This window comes from Stegostoma tigrinum, chromosome 4, assembly GCF_030684315.1.
Source record: "Stegostoma tigrinum isolate sSteTig4 chromosome 4, sSteTig4.hap1, whole genome shotgun sequence".
NCBI lineage: Eukaryota > Metazoa > Chordata > Chondrichthyes > Orectolobiformes > Stegostomatidae > Stegostoma > Stegostoma tigrinum.
The window spans coordinates 60824364-60845789 of record NC_081357.1 but is presented as its reverse complement, the minus strand read 5'-3'; the positions used below and the strand labels follow the sequence as shown (position 1 = coordinate 60845789).

The following is a 21426-nucleotide window of genomic DNA, read 5'->3' as shown; positions in this document are numbered from 1 at the left end:
CAGTGCTAAAAATGGTAATTAAAAATAATTGCTTTCACAATCAGGATAAACACAGTCTACTGGCTAACTACCAAGGTTTGGTCACAAATTTCATGGAAATGATGAAATGGAGGGACCAGTAACATAAAGTGATAGTGCCTTAGATATCCACCTTCTATTTTACTGAACATGGAAGCTTAAGGCTATCAATTTTCCTAATGAGGTCAACATAACACAACTCATTCATCTCAATTAGTGCATGGCTCATTAGGGTGATTTCAAATGTCAAAATGACAAAGCTTTTCTGATACAATTGAAGTACTATACCTACACTACACCCATACTGTGTCCATTTTGAATTGGTGTTTGGTGCAATAACCTAGTAACCAATTAAAATACTTCTTCTGGATTTCCTTTGGCATCTGTCACCTCTCTGTCCAATAATCTCTTCCCCCAACCTCCCCATTTTATTCAACCTTAGTCCAATTTTCCTTTACCACATTTCATTGTTTTTTTTGTTTGCTCTCCCTCTGCCTCACTACCACTATCCCAAATAAACAACTGATCAGATTATTACTTGCAGGATGAATCAAATTTGTCTAATTAAAAAAGGTGAAGTAATCAAGCTTTCTATTTTATTGTTCTTCTACAACATATAATAGATCTCACTTGTTTGACATTAAACATTGATAAATATCTTTATCTTTACATTGATTGTATCTGAATTATAAAATGCCAACTTAATTTCCTGAAACATATTTATTGATTTACAGTCAGTTTTAGAATTTTGTACGTTAAGCGTAAAATTGGACAAACATCTGTCTTAAAAGCTTAACATAGTTAGTATGTTAACTCATGCAGTTAAACAAGCACCATCTTCACAGCAATATTTATATTTGTAAGGAAGATGGAAATTTTACTCTTTTGTGGAATGAGGTGCTGGAATATGCCTCAAAGAGGATCTGTCATTTGGCATCATCTCCACCAGATTTCCACCAGTAAATTCATCCAGCCTGCCATATGGGGACATATCTGGAGGCAATCCTGGGAATCACAGCAGATAAGCCACTAAACAAGTCCAGAAATGCTTATATCTGTAGATAGAAACTATAAATATCATTTTGAATATTTGGGTTCCCAGCAGCCTTAAAGATCCAACTTTGCTCACTGCAATCTATCCAGGTAAATTGGAAAAATAGAAAATTGTGATGAATGCTTCAGCTTTGAAGCCTAGTTATGCAATTTATGAAGATTTTGATCTTTCAGTGAGAAAGCTCTCGCTTCTATTAGCAATGGGTGGAGGTTTCATTGCACTACAAGTTTAACAGCTGACAGTGTTTTTACCATTGTATCTGGTATTTTAAAGACAATGACTAAACTTTGCCAGGTTGGGAAAATGGTACAGGAAGGCATTGGAAGGTGCTATTTTTCCAGCACAGTAAAGGTGACAGTTCCAATGCCTGCTTGGAGGCCACACAGATATTATGGCCATGTTTGGAGGACTCATTGCTTTGTGGTGAGACTCCCAGGATTCTCAGCTAATACGGGCAGAGAGTGGAAATACACTGGGCTTTTTGGACATTCTTTGGCCAACGGAGCAGTTCTTCGACGGCCGTCATGGTCCTGCATGCGCTTGTTAACCACTTCACCAACCTCAATAGAATCTGCATACCTGGCCCTGCTATCTCCTCTCCCATTTATACTGGCTTCAAGGGCACACTACCATCAACATGCCCTCATTCTCGAGATGCTGCCTCAGTAGTGGCCACCACTCGCAATAGTGCACTGAGCTGCCAGTCTCTGGCCAGTACCTCTTGGTGGTCCCTCAATGGTTGCTGCCAGCAAAATGTGGTCCAGGTCCCACAGTGTGTCAAAACAGCTGTATCAGAAGCTATCAGAGCCAATAGCAGGACTTGTGTTGTGTCTGCAATATTCTGACCACTACCGGAAATTAAACGTGACAGTGCTGGAGTACTAGGTCTCAGTTATGTGAACCAGGATCATTTGAGTAACATTGTCAGTTCACAAGTGAAGTACGTGATGATGTTATCCCATCTGACGCTAGCCAACTGGGAAAAGGACATCTATCATATGTTGATCATCATTCAAACCTATTTGAGTGACATTAACTTCACCAGTGGAGGCTTGATCATGCTACTGACTTAACACAAAGTATTTGCACTAATGCCCAAATAGCTTTTAGGGAATGTGCTCAGAAATTTTGTCCTGGTGATTCAAAGAGGAGGTTTTGTGTTTTGCTTTTTCTGGAGTGCCCACTCAAGCAAGTGTACAATAAGTACGTCATAGAGTAATAAATACTTGCCGCTACAATACAGATCCTGCCCTCGCACAAGATGTTAATGATCTTAAAATAAGATTATCAGAGTTTGCACCATTGCACATCTGCATTCAGAGTAAGTGTATTTATTCTTACTATCTCTAAGTGTATTTATTATATTGATGCTCAATAAGGTAGGCTAGACATGACCACCTTTATACACATGGGGAAAAAGTGAGTTGATTAGGAAGAGTGAGTATGGATTTCTAAAGAGGAAATTGTGTTTAACTTGTTGGAGTTTACTGAAGAAGCAAGAGAAAGGTTTGATGAAAGTAAAGCTATTGAGGTGATGTGCATGGACTTCAGGAAGGGATTTGACACAGCGTCACACTGCAGTCTTGTGAGCAAAGTTATAGGTCATGTTACAAAAGAGACAGCAGCAATGTGGAAACAAAGAAACTTTGGATGAATGACAGGAAACAGCGTAATGGACATTGGGTATATTTTTGGCAGAGGGACTGAAGGAGGGTTTGTAGTGAAATGTCTAAAGATTCAGTAGTAGGAGCCTTGCTTTTTTTAATGATCTGGAAATTGGTGTGCGGGGACAATTTCAAAGTTTGCAGTAAACTTGGAAATATTGTAAACTGTGAGAAAGACAGTGTGAAACTCCAAAAGAACACTGGCAGCTGTTGGAGTTGGCAGTGGATAAGGGATGGATGATGCTCAATGCAGAGAATTGTGAGGTGATGTACTTATGTCAAAAGAACATTGAAAGACAATATTGAACAGGAGGCACAATTCTAAAGGGGGTGCAGGAACAGAGGGACCCATATGCACAGATCATTGAAGGTAGCAGAACAAGTGGAAAGAACAATTAATAAAGTAAACGGTGCCCTCAGCTTTATTAATTAGGGCATGTAATTTAAGAGCAGGGATAAATGTTGATCTTGAATAAGCACTTGTTAGATATTGCTCACAATTATGTATGCACATTATACGAAAGATGTGAATGTGTTGGAGACAGTGCAGTAGTGATTTATAAAGATGTTTCCTAGATTAAGAAACTTCAGATATGTGGATAGATTGAAGACATTGGTTCTGTTCCCCTGAAGAGAAGAATTCTGAGAAAGGTTTTCGGGTTGGATAGGGTGAATAGGTAGAAGCAGTTCCTGCTCATAAAGTAATAAAGAATGAGAGGGCTTTGAGTTAAAGTGATTTGTAAACAAAGCAAGGGAATTGAGAAAAAATATCTTCTTCACACAGGCAGTAGTTAAGGTATGGAATGCCTGGGAATGTAACGGAGGCAGGTTCAATTGAGGAAGTCAAGAGGCCATTGGATGATTACGTGGATTAAAATGATTTGTAGGAATGTGGGAAAAGGGAGGGAATTGGCAATAGGTGACAAAAACAGTTCAGGTGTGATGGGCTGAATGACTTCTTGTTGTGCTGTGACAATTCTACAATTCCAAAGGTCAGCTTGGAGTGCTCTGATGGGTTCAATCTTCCTGTAACTATCAGTTTTGCAATCCATTTTGTGTGGGCCAATGTGCAGACATAGATCATTATACAAGATCACCATGAATGGAAACATAAAAATAGTTTAAGATGTGATCCTTATTTCATCAACTCACCCACAGGAGGTCGACAAACTAATGATGAAGAATCTGTGTAGAATGATCCTGACTGTTTCCTTCCATTATCATCCAGAATGTTGAGCGGATCATGGATGTCATTGTAACTTGCTACCGATCGAATGCTGCTAACGCTACTAATAACAGATACATGTTGGTCAATCATGGGCCCCAGTCTATGGGGTTCCGGATAGCTATTGTGACTATAGTAACCTGTAATTGAAAAAAAAAATGAGTCAATGAATAAATATTGACCCAATGGGCTCGATTTTCAACTCTGGGCTTTGAATCAAATGCCCAGATAATTCATAGGTCCCAACAATGCACCTTGTCTATGTTGCTAATAAGAATATGTGAAACAGAAGTTGGAATATGCCACTTGTCCACTCAAGTCTCTTCTGATATTGAGTAAGATCATGACTCATTTAATTTTGGCCTTAACTCCACTTTCCTACCTGCCCAAAGGCACTCAGCTTTCTTGTAGTTCAAAAACTTGTCCAAGTTGATCTTTGATCCAGCCTCTACTGCTTTCTAAGGGAAAAGATTCCAACGATTAACAACTGTCAGGGAAGAAAGTTTTCATCTCCATTTTAAGAGAAAGATCCTTTATTTTGAACCTGTCCTGCTATATAATATGTACCTTGCTGAGCTGTGCAGGGAAGTGGGAGATGCCCAAGTGGGAGAACAGGAGTCAGAGGAAGACAGCAACCATTATGGGACCTGACCCTGCTTGAGCAAAAGAGTAGGCAGGAATTTGGAGGGGCAGGGACCTCTTTGATTACAGAATTGGCCAAACAATACAGCTTCCGATCTGTGACAGTGAAACTCTCGGTAGCAAAAAATGTCTCTGCTTTTCAATAAAGTTGTAAATGTCCCCTTTAAACTGATAGTTGTACATCAACTGGCATTACATTCACAAAGTTGCTGGAAAAGCTCAGCAGGCCTGGCAGCATCAGTGAAGGAAAAAACAGAGTTAACGTTTTGGGCCCAGTGACCCTTCCTCAGAGCTGAACTCATCTGAGGAGGGGTCACTGGACCTGAAACGTTAACTCTGTTTTTTCCTTCACAGATGCTGCCCGACTTGCTGAGCTTTTCCAGTAACTTTGTTTTTGTTCCCGATTTACAGCGTCTGCAGTTCTTTCGGTTTTTAACTGGCATTACATTGTTTGGCTCTAAACATGTTCAGACAGATGTTGGGGGGGCGGGGTGCAAGATGATACAGAAATGTGAACATGAGAATAAGATGGTTAAATGTGAAGTCAGCAAAACAAGCCTGACAGGTTGACCAGAACTTGTTGCACAACAGGATATGGACTAGCTATTATCTTGCACCTCCCCCCTCAACTAGTCACAGTAACTACAGAAGATTTGCATGCTCATTTTCTTTGATTTAATACAGTACATAACTGAATTTTTGGAAGATCAAGAATAACTAAGTCAAATAACAAATTGACTAACTATCTCTGCCCTACTGACAAGTTCCTCAAAGAGATCAATAAACTGTCAATGGAAGAAAGCAGATTTCTGGATCCACTGCTCCTTTTGAAAATTGTTTTGTTTTGGAAACTTTGGGATCCGGTGATATCTTCCATGAACAGATTTTCGATGCATGCCTAGACTCCTGTTTGTCCTTATCTTTTGAAAATTCAGACCAACAGTACACAAGAATTTAGCTGCAGCTAAGGTACTAGTTGAATGAGGTGGAAATCTATGCTATATTCAGTGATGCTAAATCTCAGTCATCTTTACAGTATCAATATTTCTGCGTTTCTTCCACCTGTCTCTCTTCAGTATGAGCATTATTGGAAAATGAGAGACTGTTAGCACAATGTCACTGACCAAGTTTGTCACAAGTCCTGGTTAAGTTGCTCTGATACAACTCAAACCTGTTTTGCATCCTCTTAATATCATCCTCAGGTGAATGTCAGTGTGGAGTTTTCACATTCTCTCTGCACTTACGTGGGTTTCCTCTGGGTGCCCTGGTTTCCTCCCACAATTCAAAGATGTGCAGGTTAGGTGGATTGGTCATGGTCAATTTCCTACAGTGTCCAGGGATGTACAGATTAGGCGTACTAGCCATGGAAAATGTAGGGTTACAGGGATATGGGTGGGGAGTTTGTTGGGGGTGGGGTTTGGTGGTGGGGTGTGGGTCTGGGTGAGATGCTCTTTGGAGGGTCAGTGTGGACTCAATGGGCTAAATGACCTGCTTCCACACTGTAGGGATTCTATAATTCCATGAATGAAATGTCAGGCCAACAATTATTCAGTAGGCAAGATGAGCAACCAGTTTCTGGAACAAGTTAAGGAACTGTGTTAGAATCTTCTGCTGTCACACATAGCTCCTAGGGCTATGAAAAAGTTCCACAGCCAGAATTGTCCTTCCATATCAATGAGTGCTGCAAAAGATGCTGCCTCTGATCCAGCATTAAGTAATAGCTCAGAGAATGAGACTGCACAATTTCCATTTGAGATTCTAGGTCTGGATAATTACTTCAGTCCCTGACTGATGACATAATTTGGACTGACAGTTTGTCCTACTGACACAGGGACAGAGGAGGATCTGCCCAGGCTGCGAGAAACACCCTTTTCCCCATCTCTTCCAATCACTAAGGGACAATAACTAGAATCAGAGTGTATGGCTGATTCTGTGGATGGTCATCTTGGATGTTCCCATTAGTGGCATGGGTGCCCAAATTGAGTTACAAGGATATGGAGGGGTGGAGGTTGTGTCTGGACGAGATGCTCTTTGGAGGGTCAGTGTGGATTCAATGGGCCAAATGACCTGCTTCCACACTGTAGAGATTCTTTTAAATCAGGTTAGCTTTTAAAATAAAATACAGTTAAATTAATGGATTGATCTGAATTCCCTGTTTTCTCTGGACTTGGACCAGAATCAGCAGACTGGCTAGTAGTAACATGTTGCAAATGTTGAGCTAAAACTCCTTCCCTGATGGAATTGTGGATGTACCTACATCAAACAGATTGCAGCAATGCAAAAGGCAGCTCACCACCACCGTTCCAAGGGCAACTGGGAAGATCAATAAATGCTGGCCTAGCCACTGTCACATACATGTCAAGAGTGAAAGAAAAGGCAGAGTCAGAATTTAAAATGAGGGAAATTGGTCATCACACAGCAAAAATTGCATTGTGCAGATGTGTGGCAATATGTCTTGGATGCCACAAGCCTGATTTAATTAGTGACCTAGTTGTTCATGAGCATTTGTCAAGTAATGATCCTAATATGACTGAGTTTCATGTAGCATTTGTAAGAGATAAACAAGATAAAGCAAAGACTGGATACAAGAATTCTGGACTCTTGCAAACTGGGAAGATCTGCTAATAGATAAAATGACTAAGTGGAGGGTTTTCAAAGAAACATTTAATGCTATTCAGAAGCAATTTGTACTCATGAGAAGGAAATGCTCCATCTCAAAACAGTGGCTCAGTGGTTAGCCCTGCAGCCTCACAGCACCAGGGACCCGGGTTCAATTCCAGCCTCGGGCGACTGTCTGTGCAGAGTTTGCACATTCTCCCCGTGTCTGCGTGGGTTTCCTCTGGGTGCTCCGGCTTCCTCCCACAGTCCAAAGATGTGCAGGCTGGGTGGATTGGCCATGCTAAATTTCCCATAGTATTCAAGGATATGTGTGGGTTATAGGGGGATGGGTCTGGGTGGGATGCTGCAAGGGACGGTGTGGACTTGTTGGGCTGAAGGGCCTGTGTCCACACTGTAGGGAATCGAATCTAATCTAATCTAAATCTAAGGTGGTAAAGGACAACATAAAAGGAAGGGCTTATAGAAGTGCAAAGAACAGTGCAGATCCCTCAAAATGGGACAAATACAAAGACTAACGAAGAGCCACAAAGTGGCTTACAAGAGATACTAAAAAGGGTTATGAAAGGAAACTTTGATGCAACATAAAAGAAAGTAAGAAGAGATTTTATAGTTATATAAAGGGAAAGCAGCTCCTTAAAAGTACCATTGGCCCACTGACAGCTGAGACTGGAAATGCTGTCAATGACCATGGGGAAATAATAGTTATGTGGAATGATTATTTTGCTTCAGTATTCACAACAGAAAAGGAGGTTAGCTTGCCAGAAGTCCTAAAGACGTTAACAGCGATTCAGAGACATTGTCTAATTGAAATTAGCTTAAGTAGAATATCACTAAAGGGAAAGTTAATGGAACTGAAGAGTGACGTATTCCCAGAACCTGATGGTTAAAGGAGGTAGGACAGCACATTTCTGAAGCCTTAAATCTTTCAGAATTCCCTGCATTCTGGAGTTATACCTCTGGGCTGGAAATTTGCTTATGTCACTCTGCTCTTTAAGAAGAGTGACAGAGTGAAACCAAGGAATTGTCAACCAGTGAGCCTAACATATGTGGTGGGAAAATTGTTGGTGTCTATTATCAAGGAGAAGGTAACTGATTACCTCAAAAGGTTTCAGTTAACAAGGGAGATTCAGCATGGATTCAAGAAAGGTCGCTCATGCCTTATCAACTGCAGTTTCTTGAAGAGGTGACAAAGGTGTAGGATGGAGTTAAGTCGATGTAAGTTGTTTATCTGGACTTCTAAAACTCTTTGATAGAGTCCCACACAAAAGATTGCTAGCTAAGGTGGAAGCCCACAGAACTGAGGGCAAATTATGATATGGATAGATGGATTTTAAATTAAGTAAGTGTGAGGTTATCCATTTCAGACTGAAAAAGTGTAGATCACATTTTTTAGAAGGCACAAAGTTAAAAAAAAGCCCAACAAGATTTAGAATTCAAGTGCATAGCTCTTTAACATTCCATAATCAGGTGCAGAAAATAGTCAAGAAGGCTAATGGAATACCAGCCTTCAAAGATAAAGGGCTGGAATCTATGGATGCAGATGCTATGCTGTCATTATACAAAATCCTACTCAGACTCACTTAGATAGCTGTGAGCAGATCTGGGTACCATGCCATAGGAAGGATGTTTGGGCCCTGAAGTGACTTCAAAGCAGATAGAAAGGGATAATGCCTGGACTTCAGGTGTTAAGCTATGAGGACAGATGAGACAAATTAAGCCTTTATTTTCTAGAATTTACAATGCCAAGAGATAATCAAATGAAGGTATTAACAGTTGAAAGACAGGGTAGACAAAGATAAACAATTTCCACTGGTTGAAGATTCTAAAACCAGGGGCATAGTCTAAGAATTAGGGACAGGTCATTCAAGAGAGATGTTAGAAAGCACTTCTACTTGCAAAGAGGAGTGGAGGTTTGGAATTCTCCACCTCACACAGTGGCTGATGCTAATTCAATTTTCAAATTTAAATCTAAGATAGTTGGTTTTAATTAAGCAAAGGTATCAAGGGATATGGGCCCAACACAGGCATAAGGAATTAGGCCACAGATCAACCATTATTGAATGACTGTGCAGGCTCAAGGGCTGAATGGCTTACTTCTGTTCCAATATTATAATTTAAGTAAGTACTTTCTCTGTCATTGAAGCATTTACAAAATTTGGGGCTGTAACAAATTTAAAACTAGTCGAGAAAATGTTACAAATTACTCCCTATGTTCCCATGCACTCTCCATAGCATCTCAAAATATGACCAATATCCTGAATATAAACCTAAACCTTTAGTTTTGGTGCCTTAATTCTTTGTATAAAGATTAAAAATGGTGAATCCCCAATAACTTGCGCTAAACAGTCATTGATTTTTCAGTTTGAATATTTGAGCTCAAATCTATTTTTACATGTATTCCCAACCAATTCCCAAAAGAAATTGTTTGGACAGATACTTTTGATTTTATCCGTTGATAGTTACCATTGGAGCCAGTGGAAGGAAATGATGCTCCTTGACATGCAACTGAATTCCCCAAAAAATTAAAGGTGCCTCCATTCAGCAGCTGCATGTTGTGTGCTTCCTGTGGATTTGAAGATGACCCAAAATTAGATGGAGCTCTGGTGTTATAGGGTGACACAGCACAGCTACTGTTGAAGTAGTCCCTTGAAACTGCTTGTTCATTGAAAGAGGTGAAACGGCTAGGATCCACTCTATGGTGGTACACTGCTGGAGAAGCATGTGTCTGATTCCTGAACATGGCTGGATAATTGGAGCTAGTGCCATAGAAAGCTTGGTCAGGCTGGGGAAAAGTCTGGTAGAGGGACTCTGGGTACGGGTGACAGTGCGTGTGGGCAGGTAATGTAGAGCTGCCATTCTGAGACCTTACAGCCATTGGTCCTTGGTTGATGACACTTCCTCTGTTGCCCAAAGTTGGAGATAGAGGTGGAGTGATCACATGACTGTTACTGTGAGAAAGCTCCATAGGATCTGCAAATGAAAGAACAAAAATACCATTTATACCAAATATATGCTTGTGATCTAGCACAGCAGGCTGTGTATGCATGACTAAAACATTTGACCTTTGAATTTTTCTTTGTTTGACACAACTGGTGGAACCTCGGTAATACCTGTTGCTGTCAGATTTCCATGCTCATTATTTTTCTTTGTGATTAGCCAAGCACAAAAACATCAGTGGGGTACTAACAATTTATGAAATGTACATATCTTCAGTAAACATACTATCCTCCCAAGTAGGGTGCAACAATCCTAGAATCATTTTTAAAAAATGAGTACTACAAAATTGAATATTCGGAGTAGATTAATTATAATAGCCAATGGCTATTTTCTCAACAGGAATTATTCTGTTTTTTGTTCCATAAATCTTAAATATGAATTTACTGGCTGAATGAAAATGTATTCTTTTACTCAGTTATTTAAATGATTTTTGTGGCAAATTCTGATATAAAACATTTCAAAAGTCTGAAAAATCTGAATGGATTTTGGAAAGAATTTTGCTATCGTCATAAAGTATATAAAATACATTCTCACTGTGAGGTTGATTGAACAACCATATCCTTCAGGACAAATTGGGTGCTGATATTTTTTCAGGTTAAATGTATTAGCATTGGTGAAACATCAATTCCTTAACACCTGGGCGGAAAATGTAAAAGTATGGTATGCATATTCCTGCACTTTACCTGAGTCTAGTGTCATTTGCTCTAATACACAGTCTGTTTTGTTTTTTGCCCTTGTGATTCGTCATACTTACATTATTTAGAACCTTTTTGTCTTCTCCAGACCTACTCTATCCTTTAGGCACAATGAAACATGCTATTGATTGGAATATGCATTAGCTTGCCACTCTAAATGAAATTAGAGAAAATCTTATCACTCAAAAATGTTAAGAATTTCTATTTCTTTCATTTGACATTGAGTTGCACCTTTGAAAAGGCTATTTTTTTCTATTCTTTTCAGAACTTATTAATTAACAGAATGATAAGTAGATCAATGTTAGAAATACAGAGTTACATGGATGAATTAATGTAAAGAAAAAAGAAAGCATGTAGTTTCAAAATCTTACAGAACATTTCATCCTGTGGACAGCCAGGATGGGATCTGAAGTGTTTTTAATTGAACAAAATAAAAGCAAAATACTGCGGATGCTGAATCTATACTGAAAAAAAGAAACAAAATGCGGGAGAAACTCAGGAGTTTTGGTATAATCTGTGGAGACAGAAACACAATATTTTGATAAAACATGATGCATATTGGACTCAAAATGTTAACTATTTCTCTCTCCACAGATACCGCCAGACATACTGAATTTCTCCAGCACTTTCTGTTTTTGTTTTAAATGGTGGTTCCACTGCACTCTTAAACAGAAGAAATGTCTTGCGATCAAGAAGTTATTTTTGCAAGTGCTAAGCCAAAAACCTAATTCACAGGTATCAAATAGCTACAGTGTCAGTTACCTGAAGCAGAGCTTCATGTTGTCACAAGAACTGATAACTGGTGATGGCTGTGAAAATAATTGTTTTTGATCCTGAGAAAAAATTTGTAAGTGAGAATAAGAAATTCATTCTAAGGTTATAAATATAATTCTGAGTATAGTTTGTATCATGTCTGTCAAATAAATCTCCCACTGCTATGTGTACAGTCTGGCAATTCTACTTCATAATGTGGTAAAATTAAGATTGAAATACATTTTTAATCAATGTCTAACAGTGTTATTATATTTCATACATTTATTAATGTTAATTCCATAAAGAATTGGTCTAAGCCTTTTTTTTGAGATCCAACTATCAGCATGGTGGCTTGAGGCTTAAGTATATTCCTGTGTCCAATTGGTGAGGCACTTGCTTTTCCAATCAGGGATTTGAGATCACGGATGACGGTACAGCATCAGCATATGCTGCTGCAATAAATGTTGCAATACTCCTCATCTACATGTTCTCTCTATTCCCCATTTCTTTATTCCCTTTTCCAACAGCTTATTACCTGCATACTCAATGGTTTATATGTTCTCTGCTTCAATCATTCACTCTGGAACCACACCCCTGATGTAAAATAACAGTCTGTTCTCCTTTATTTTAAATCTATTACACTTGCTGTTATGTTAATGACACTTTATCCAGGCCACTTAAACTCTTAAGTTAATTAATCCATCAAATGCTTCCCTTTTATATTTCTTCACCCATTAGTCAGTAAAAACATCCCTTTGTTGTGATGCACAGCCTTCCTACCTTTTCCTAAAGGAAGAATATTCACTACCCAGTTGGATATGCTTGCCTGCCAGCTAAATAGTCTAATTTTACCATTCTTTATATCGGGGAAGGAGAAACATTCAAAGAAAACGTTAAAAAAATGCATGGCTGCATTTTGCTGAAAACTAAGTGTCATTTTCATAGTTTCCTGTTTCATTCCATGGGCTCCAGCAAGTTATGTGACACATTATTCTCCACTGCTCACCTCAGTATGTATGCACCAAGCCCCTACAGTGCCTCTCTCACTTTTCTGTATGCTCATTAATGGTGAAGTTACACACTGAACATAGAACACAGAACATAGAACATTACAGTGCAGTACAGGCCCTTCGGCCCTCGATGTTGCACCGACTTGTGAAATCAATCTGAAGCCCATCTTACCTACACTATTCCATTATCATCCATATGTTTATCCAAAGACCATTTAAATGCCCTTAAAATTGGCGAGTCTACTACTGAACCTACACTGTTGCCGGGAATGTCTGGGATTCATGCCACGGCACTGAATTCAAGACAGAATAGGCCTTCACACAGTACACAGTGGCTTTCTTTCTGTGTGAGGGCTCATAAGTGGCATGATTGATGCCTCATTGGAAGTAGAAACTCACAACTGTAGATGTTTTGCCTATTTATCACCTGTCTGCTCAACTCACATGATAACTGTCCTAAAAGAATTCAGCTGCAGAGGCAACCTGCCCTTATCATCATACCATGTTAGAAGTCTGTCTAAAAGAAGTGCTAGTCTTTTGCTAACACTTATTGGAGCCTAACAGCCTATCACGGTTCAATGTGGGATTGTTACATGTTGGAAAGCCTTCAATGTTAACGTTAAATTCTTATTGACAACAGGCAAAGTGATGAAACTAAGTAAATTAAAGCATATCTTCAGTTACTTCTGAGAATAAACAGGAGCTGTTTGTCTAACAAGGAACAAATTTACAAAAAAAAATGATAATGCCATCTGACTTACATCTTTTGGAATTATGTGTCAATAAATTCTACCAAAGTGTGCGCGCACACACACACACACACACACACACATACACACACACACTCAGTTAGCAGGTTGCATGACAGAGTCATCCATTTTGCTTACAGAGAGTAGTTCTTCCTTGTAAGGCATTCAGCCCTTGTAATGAAGCAGGACCTGAGAGTTCTTAAGGATGTAGGCATCATGGTGTGTCCCAGGGCACAGACTGCTAAGGTGTAGTACCAATGATCGTAGATGATTTGCACATTGACTGAATGGAACCCATTTCACTTGAAGTCCGTAGCATTTTGATACGGCTTTCTCATTGCAACTTGGGTACAGTCTTCAGAGCCCTGCACCAAGTGGAAGCCAGCTAAGTCTACCAAAAGTCTACTGCCTTGGCTACAGTGCTCACCTTATCATGAGGAAATGGTATGAGGCATTGAGATCTTGCACAAATGGCTTTGATAACAGCTTTGATGCATCTATGGGTTGAAGATTGAGAGATCCCTCAAAGGGAAATAGTACATCCTTGGAAGAAACCAAATTAACAGCCATTAGAATAGGATGGCTAACCATCAATGCCTTCTCTTCGACATCAGTTTACAAGTACTGCTCCAGCAGATGACACCATACTTTGAAAGTATCCCAGACCATCTTCAGTCGACAGTGGGACTCATCTGCAGAAAGTGGCACTGAGGACAACAGCTTATGGGCCTACTGTACCTCCTTGTCATCCCAAGGGGGCCTTCAGCTATGACATCTTCAACTTTCAGACCGAACAGCAGTCGCAGAAAGTTGCTTCTGTTCCAGGGCTTTACTGGCGCGTTTGTTCTACCTTGATTTCTCTGCACGTTCAATACACTATTGTGGTAATGTTGACAAGCTCCATTGAGACATATCAGAAACAGAACAGGTCCTTAGAGTTGCAAGCAGTCAGTATTCGCATCACACGCAAAGGACAGTTTCGCAGTCTTGATACAGTGGGACACAGAGGATCTGACAAAGAGGGCCAGGGAATGGCTGTACAAGGACTTTTGACAAGATAGACCCCATTTTGGTGTGTGCAGCTCAAGCCAAATAAATGATTGTAAGTGTAGTAAAATTAGAATTAGATTTATTGTCACATGAACTGAAGTACAGGAGTACAAGAGTACAATAAAAAGTGTACAGAGTTGTCATTTTTGGCGCCATCTTCAGTACAGAGATATCTAGGTACAAAATCTGAGGCGTAAATTAGAAAAGTAAAGAAATAAAGGTAAAAGTTCAGCATTACAGTCTTTCTAAAGCAGAGAGTCCTTGTTGAGCTGCACCTCAAGGTCTGGAGTCCACAAGGCCAGGAATCCATTGAATCCATCCCCACTGGGCTTCCTCAAGATTGGGAGTCCTTGACTCCGCTGACATCACCATCTCACCCTCACCTGGAGTCACCGGTCCAGGTATACCACAACCAGGAGTCCCTGGGTCCACTGCCAGGCTAGGCTGTTGCCTTGTAAAAAGTCCATTCCAGCTGCTGTCCTCCGTGATGTCACATTTTCTGTCTTCTTCATGTTGGCAGAAACGAAGAAAAAGAAGAAGAAGACAAAAAGGGTAAGGAAAGAAGGCAGGAAGCAGCCGGCCTGGAGCGGAAGGGCCCAAGATCTTGAATGCTGTTTACTTTGCTGGCTCCGCCATCTTGGAATCTACTGAAAATACCTCCCTCACCACACTCGCCATTCCTCACAACCCAATTCCACGCATCATCAAGGAAATGGAGCACTGCCTATAGGAGAATGCAGTCACATACTTCCTGTTCAAAGTGATGGGGAATTAGCTCCATTCCCTTGCGAAGCCCAGGAGACCTGACGTTGTCTTTGTGAATTGTAGTTTGCAGTTTTAAGCTTGTAGTGACCAATGACATGGTCAAAAATGCTGTGGCCAGAGTTGTATTCCATGTTGTCAGTCACTACATGCATTTCACATGCAAAGTTCTACGATTATAGGTAGCTTAAACCTGTCTGTCTAGGTGCTGGGTTAATGTAATTGTGCTTCAAAGGACCTCATACCACTCATAAATATGGCCTGTGTTCTCAGGGAGAAAGCAAAGGTTCTCCAATCATTCTGAGTGTGGTGGCTACTATTTTTCATTTCAGTACCTAGTAAGGCAAGGCAGGGATGCAGTGAGTATCCCGAGAGAGTGCAGTGAATGAATGGCAAGACAGCAAGCCAAGAATTCTGAGGTGCACCCTGTTCTGATGCCCCAGATGAGTTCCTGGCTTAGTGCAGAAAGTGGTCTGGCAAGAGCATTACAATGAAAGATGCCGGTGAGCTCCAAAGAGCCGTATTGAAGTGATAACTGTATTAAAAGTAAGTTGGAGGTGCGCCAGGATAACGTGATGAGGTTGATGTGTGTCTGATATCAACCTCCAAGGATGAAGGATTAAGGCATTCCCTGCCCATGGAGTATATACCCTGAGATGTTCAGGATTACTGGCAAAGATGATCGGTCAGAGGAACAAATAACCAGCCAGAGCGGCCAAGTGACGACTTAATTTTCATGTTGGAAATTGTCACTCGCTACTTTCATTCCAGTGCTGATAAAACAACAAACTACATATAAAGGAGACGAGATCAGGCAATAAAGAAAGTTAATACATATTTCTTGCCACTCACCGGGCAGGTTTGTTTCACTGTTAAAACCTTGGATGGAAGATTGGACAAAATGTTGTCTCACTCATCTCACCATTTCCTATGATTTTTATTCAGGGCTGGGAAGATTCCATCATGATCTTTCTTAATGTACCTATGAATTTGCTCCTGCATTGCTCATAGCAGTGTCCAGGAGATTAATCTTCAAAAAGTATCTTGCAGAGTTCTGTATGAAATTTGAGCTGAATTTCATTTTCCTTGAGTTTCATCGAGTGTTTCTTTATGTGAGGCCTGCCAAGTTTTCTCGCACTATCATTCCAAACTCACCTCATTAATGACGTACCTTGTCCCTTACGGTGTCCCTTTTATCCAAAGCTGGGCTGGCAGTACCACTCGCAATGACCTGACAAACTCAAATTTATTAGGATATCCCAGCATCCCTAGCGCTGGTGCAAACTTTCAAACGTCATTGTGCACCCACTCTAGGGCCAGTCTGGCGATGCCTTGCATGGTAGCTTGAACATGCCAGAAAAGGGTCAATTGGAGGTCCTGCTGAACTGGATGGTATGGAAGAGGGACATATTTTCTTCCCACAGGACTGACAGAAGAGACCACGCCACCCTGGTCTGACATTGCCATCCAGGTCAGTCCAACATCCGGAGGAGTGTCCAGCAATGTAAGAAGAAGGTCAATAACCATCTACTCTCTGGTTTAAACGATCTCCCCTTTGCTAACTCACACTCACTATTTATGTAGTATCAGAGATAATGGGAACTGCAGATGCTGGAGATTCCAAGATAATAAAATGTGAGGCTGGATGAACACAGCAGGCCAAGCAGCATCTCAGGAGCACAAAAGCTGACGTTTCGGGCCTAGACCCTTCATCAGAGAGGGGGATGGGGGGAGGGAACTGGAATAAATAGGGAGAGAGGGGGAGGCGGACCGAAGATGGAGAGCAAAGAAGATAGGTGGAGAGGGTGTAGGTGGGGAGGTAGGGAGGGGATAGGTCAGTCCAGGGAAGACGGACAGGTCAAGGAGGTGGGATGAGGTTAGTAGGTAGCTGGGGGTGCGGCTGGGGGTGGGAGGAAGGGATGGGTGAGAGGAAGAACCGGTTAGGGAGGCAGAGACAGGTTGGACTGGTTTTGGGATGCAGTGGGTGGGGGGGAAGAGCTGGGCTGGTTGTGTGGTGCAGTGGGGGGAGGGGATGAACTGGGCTGGTTTAGGGATGCAGTGGGGGAAGGGGAGATTTTGAAACTGGTGAAGTCCACATTGATACCATATGGCTGCAGGGTTCCCAGGCGGAATATGAGTTGCTGTTCCTGCAACCTTCGGGTGGCATCATTGTGGCAGTGCAGGAGGCCCATGATGGACATGTCATCAAGAGAATGGGAGGGGGAGTGGAAATGGTTTGCGACTGGGAGGTGCAGTTGTTTGTTGCGAACTGAGCGGAGGTGTTCTGCAAAGCGGTCCCCAAGCCTCCGCTTGGTTTCCCCAATGTAGAGAAAGCCGCACCGGGTACAGTGGATGCAGTATACCACATTGGCAGATGTGCAGGTGAACCTCTGCTTAATGTGGAATGTCATCTTGGGGCCTGGGATGGGGGTGAGGGAGGAGGTGTGGGGACAAGTGTAGCATTTCCTGCGGTTGCAGGGGAAGGTGCCGGGTGTGGTGGGGTTGGAGGGCAGTGTGGAGCGAACAAGGGAGTCACGGAGAGAGTGGTCTCTCCGGAAAGCAGACAGGGGTGGGGATGGAAAAATGTCTTGGGTGGTGGGGTCGGATTGTAAATGGCGGAAGTGTCGGAGGATAATGCGTTGTATCCGGAGGTTGGTAGGGTGGTGTGTGAGAACGAGGGGGATCCTCTTGGGGCGGTTGTGGCGGGGGCGGGGTGTGAGGAATGTGTCGCGGGAAATGCGGGAGACGCGGTCAAGGGCGTTCTCAATCACCGTGGGGGGGAAGTTGCGGTCCTTAAAGAACTTGGACATCTGGGATGTGCGGGAGTGGAATGTCTTATCGTGGGAGCAGATGCGGCGGAGGCGGAGGAATTGGGAATAGGGGATGGAGTTTTTGCATTTTTTTCTCGGGTGTGGGGTCATGATCGAGGAGGCGGTAGGAGGTGGTGTCGGAGAGTTGGCGTCTGGCCTCGGCGATGTAGAGGTCAGTACGCCATACTACCACTGCGCCACCCTTGTCTGCGGGTTTGATGGTGAGGTTGGGGTTGGAGCGGAGGGAGCGGAGGGCTGCCCGTTCTGCGGGGGAGAGGTTGGAGTGGGTGAGAGGGGTGGAGAGGCCCACGGCCGACGCCGACGGAACCCCGCCCACGGCCGACGCCGACGGAACCCCGCCCACGGCCGACGCCGACGGAACCCCGCCCACGGCCGACGCCGACGGAACCCCGCCCACGGCCGACGCCGACGGAACCCCGCCCACGGCCGACGCCGACGGAACCCCGCCCACGGCCGACGCCGACGGAACCCCGCCCACGGCCGACGCCGACGGAACCCCGCCCACGGCCGACGGCATCATCGCTCCGCCCACAACCTCCACAGCCTGCAACCCCAGAGAAGACAGCCACCCTGAGCCCTGCCGAATCTTCACCATCCCCCCAGACCTCCCACTGACTGAGGACGAACGGTCAGTCCTGAGCAAGGGGCTCACCTTTGTCCCCCTACAACCACACATCAACGAATACCAGTCACGGTCGGACATAGAGCAGTTTTTCCGCCGTCTTCGCCTGCATGCCTACTTCTTCAACCGGGAACCCAACCCTCCTTCCACTGACCCCTTCACCCGCTTCCAACACAAGTCCTCCTCCTGGACACCACCCCCAGGCCTCCTACCCTCCCTCGACCTCTTCATCTCCAACTGCCGTCGAGACATTAACCGCCTCAACCTCTCCACCCCTCTCACCCACTCCAACCTCTCCCCCGCAGAACGGGCAGCCCTCCGCTCCCTCCGCTCCAACCCCAACCTCACCATCAAACCCGCAGACAAGGGTGGCGCAGTGGTAGTATGGCGTACTGACCTCTACATCGCCGAGGCCAGACGCCAACTCTCCGACACCACGTCCTACCGCCTCCTCGATCATGACCCCACACCCGAGCACCAAACCATCATCTCCAACACCATTCATGACCTCATCACCTCAGGGGACCTCCCACCCACAGCCTCCAACCTCATTGTTCCCCAACCCCGCACGGCCCGTTTCTATCTCCTTCCCAAAATCCACAAACCTGCCTGCCCTGGTCGACCCATCGTCTCAGCCTGCTCCTGCCCCACCGAACTCATCTCCACCTATCTGGACTCCATTTTCTCCCCTTTGGTCCAGGAACTCCCCACCTATGTCCGTGACACCACCCACGCCCTCCACCTCCTCCAGGACTTCCAATTCCCTGGCCCCCAACACCTCATATTCACCATGGACGTCCAGTCCCTGTACACCTGCATTCCGCATGGAGATGGCCTCAAGGCCCTCCGCTTCTTCCTGTCCCGCAGGCCCGACCAGGCCCCCTCCACCGACACTCTCATCCGCCTAGCGGAACTCGTCCTCACACTCAACAACTTCTCTTTTGACTCCTCCCACTTCCTACAGACTAAGGGGGTGGCCATGGGCACCCGCATGGGCCCCAGCTATGCCTGCCTCTTTGTAGGTTACGTGGAACAGTCCATCTTCCGCACCTACACAGGCCCCAAACCCCACCTCTTCCTCCGGTACATTGATGACTGTATCGGCGCCGCCTCTTGCTCCCCAGAGGAGCTCGAACAGTTCATCCACTTCACCAACACCTTCCACCCCAACCTTCAGTTCACCTGGGCCATCTCCAGCACATCCCTCACCTTCCTGGACCTCTCAGTCTCCATCTCAGGCAACCAGCTTGTAACTGATGTCCATTTCAAGCCCACCGACTCCCACAGCTACCTAGAATACACCTCCTCCCACCCACCCTCCTGCAAAAACTCCATCCCCTATTCCCAATTCCTCCGCCTCCGCCGCATCTGCTCCCACGATAAGACATTCCACTCCCGCACATCCCAGATGTCCAAGTTCTTTAAGGACCGCAACTTCCCCCCCACGGTGATTGAGAACGCCCTTGACCGCGTCTCCCGCATTTCCCGCGACACATTCCTCACACCCCGCCCCCGCCACAACCGCCCCAAGAGGATCCCCCTCGTTCTCACACACCACCCTACCAACCTCCGGATACAACGCATTATCCTCCGACACTTCCGCCATTTACAATCCGACCCCACCACCCAAGACATTTTTCCATCCCCACCCCTGTCTGCTTTCCGGAGAGACCACTCTCTCCGTGACTCCCTTGTTCGCTCCACACTGCCCTCCAACCCCACCACACCCGGCACCTTCCCCTGCAACCGCAGGAAATGCTACACTTGTCCCCACACCTCCTCCCTCACCCCCATCCCAGGCCCCAAGATGACATTCCACATTAAGCAGAGGTTCACCTGCACATCTGCCAATGTGGTATACTGCATCCACTGTACCCGGTGCGGCTTTCTCTACATTGGGGAAACCAAGCGGAGGCTTGGGGACCGCTTTGCAGAACACCTCCGCTCAGTTCGCAACAAACAACTGCACCTCCCAGTCGCAAACCATTTCCACTCCCCCTCCCATTCTCTTGATGACATGTCCATCATGGGCCTCCTGCACTGCCACAATGATGCCACCCGAAGGTTGCAGGAACAGCAACTCATATTCCGCCTGGGAACCCTGCAGCCATATGGTATCAATGTGGACTTCACCAGTTTCAAAATCTCCCCTTCCCCCACTGCATCCCTAAACCAGCCCAGTTCATCCCCTCCCCCCACTGCACCACACAACCAGCCCAGCTCTTCCCCCCCACCCACTGCATCCCAAAACCAGTCCAACCTGTCTCTGCCTCCCTAACCGGTTCTTCCTCTCACCCATCCCTTCCTCCCACCCCCAGCCGCACCCCCAGCTACCTACTAACCTCATCCCACCTCCTTGACCTGTCCGTCTTCCCTGGACTGACCTATCCCCTCCCTACCTCCCCACCTACACCCTCTCCACCTATCTTCTTTGCTCTCCATCTTCGGTCCGCCTCCCCCTCTCTCCCTATTTATTCCAGTTCCCTCCCCCCATCCCCCTCTCTGATGAAGGGTCTAGGCCCGAAACGTCAGCTTTTGTGCTCCTGAGATGCTGCTTGGCCTGCTGTGTTCATCCAGCCTCACATTTTATTATCTCACTATTTATGTTACTGCACAATGCTCTCACTATGGTTCATGCTCTCCCTCTCTCACTTTTGCCTGCAATGAGCTCCCTCACTTTCTTTTACCCACTTAGTTTCCCCAGACCATTAATCCTGTATGCCCTCTCTAATGCC

At 44.3% G+C, this 21426-nt stretch overlaps 1 protein-coding gene across 3 annotated transcripts in view; it reads right to left on the bottom strand.

Moving 5' to 3' along the window:
* rfx6 (regulatory factor X, 6) overlaps positions 1-21426 on the bottom strand; it is an 86747-nt gene that overhangs the window by 6564 nt on the left and 58757 nt on the right. For 2 of the 3 annotated variants that reach the window (XM_048531353.1, XM_048531354.1), the window contains exons 17-18: positions 9686-10192; positions 3889-4101 (exon numbers count right to left, since the gene is read on the bottom strand). In XM_048531353.1, coding sequence (XP_048387310.1) covers positions 3889-4101; positions 9686-10192 — 720 coding nt within the window. The remainder of the gene's footprint in view (positions 1-3888; positions 4102-9685; positions 10193-21426) is intronic. The other variant, XM_059645738.1, reaches the window with a different exon arrangement.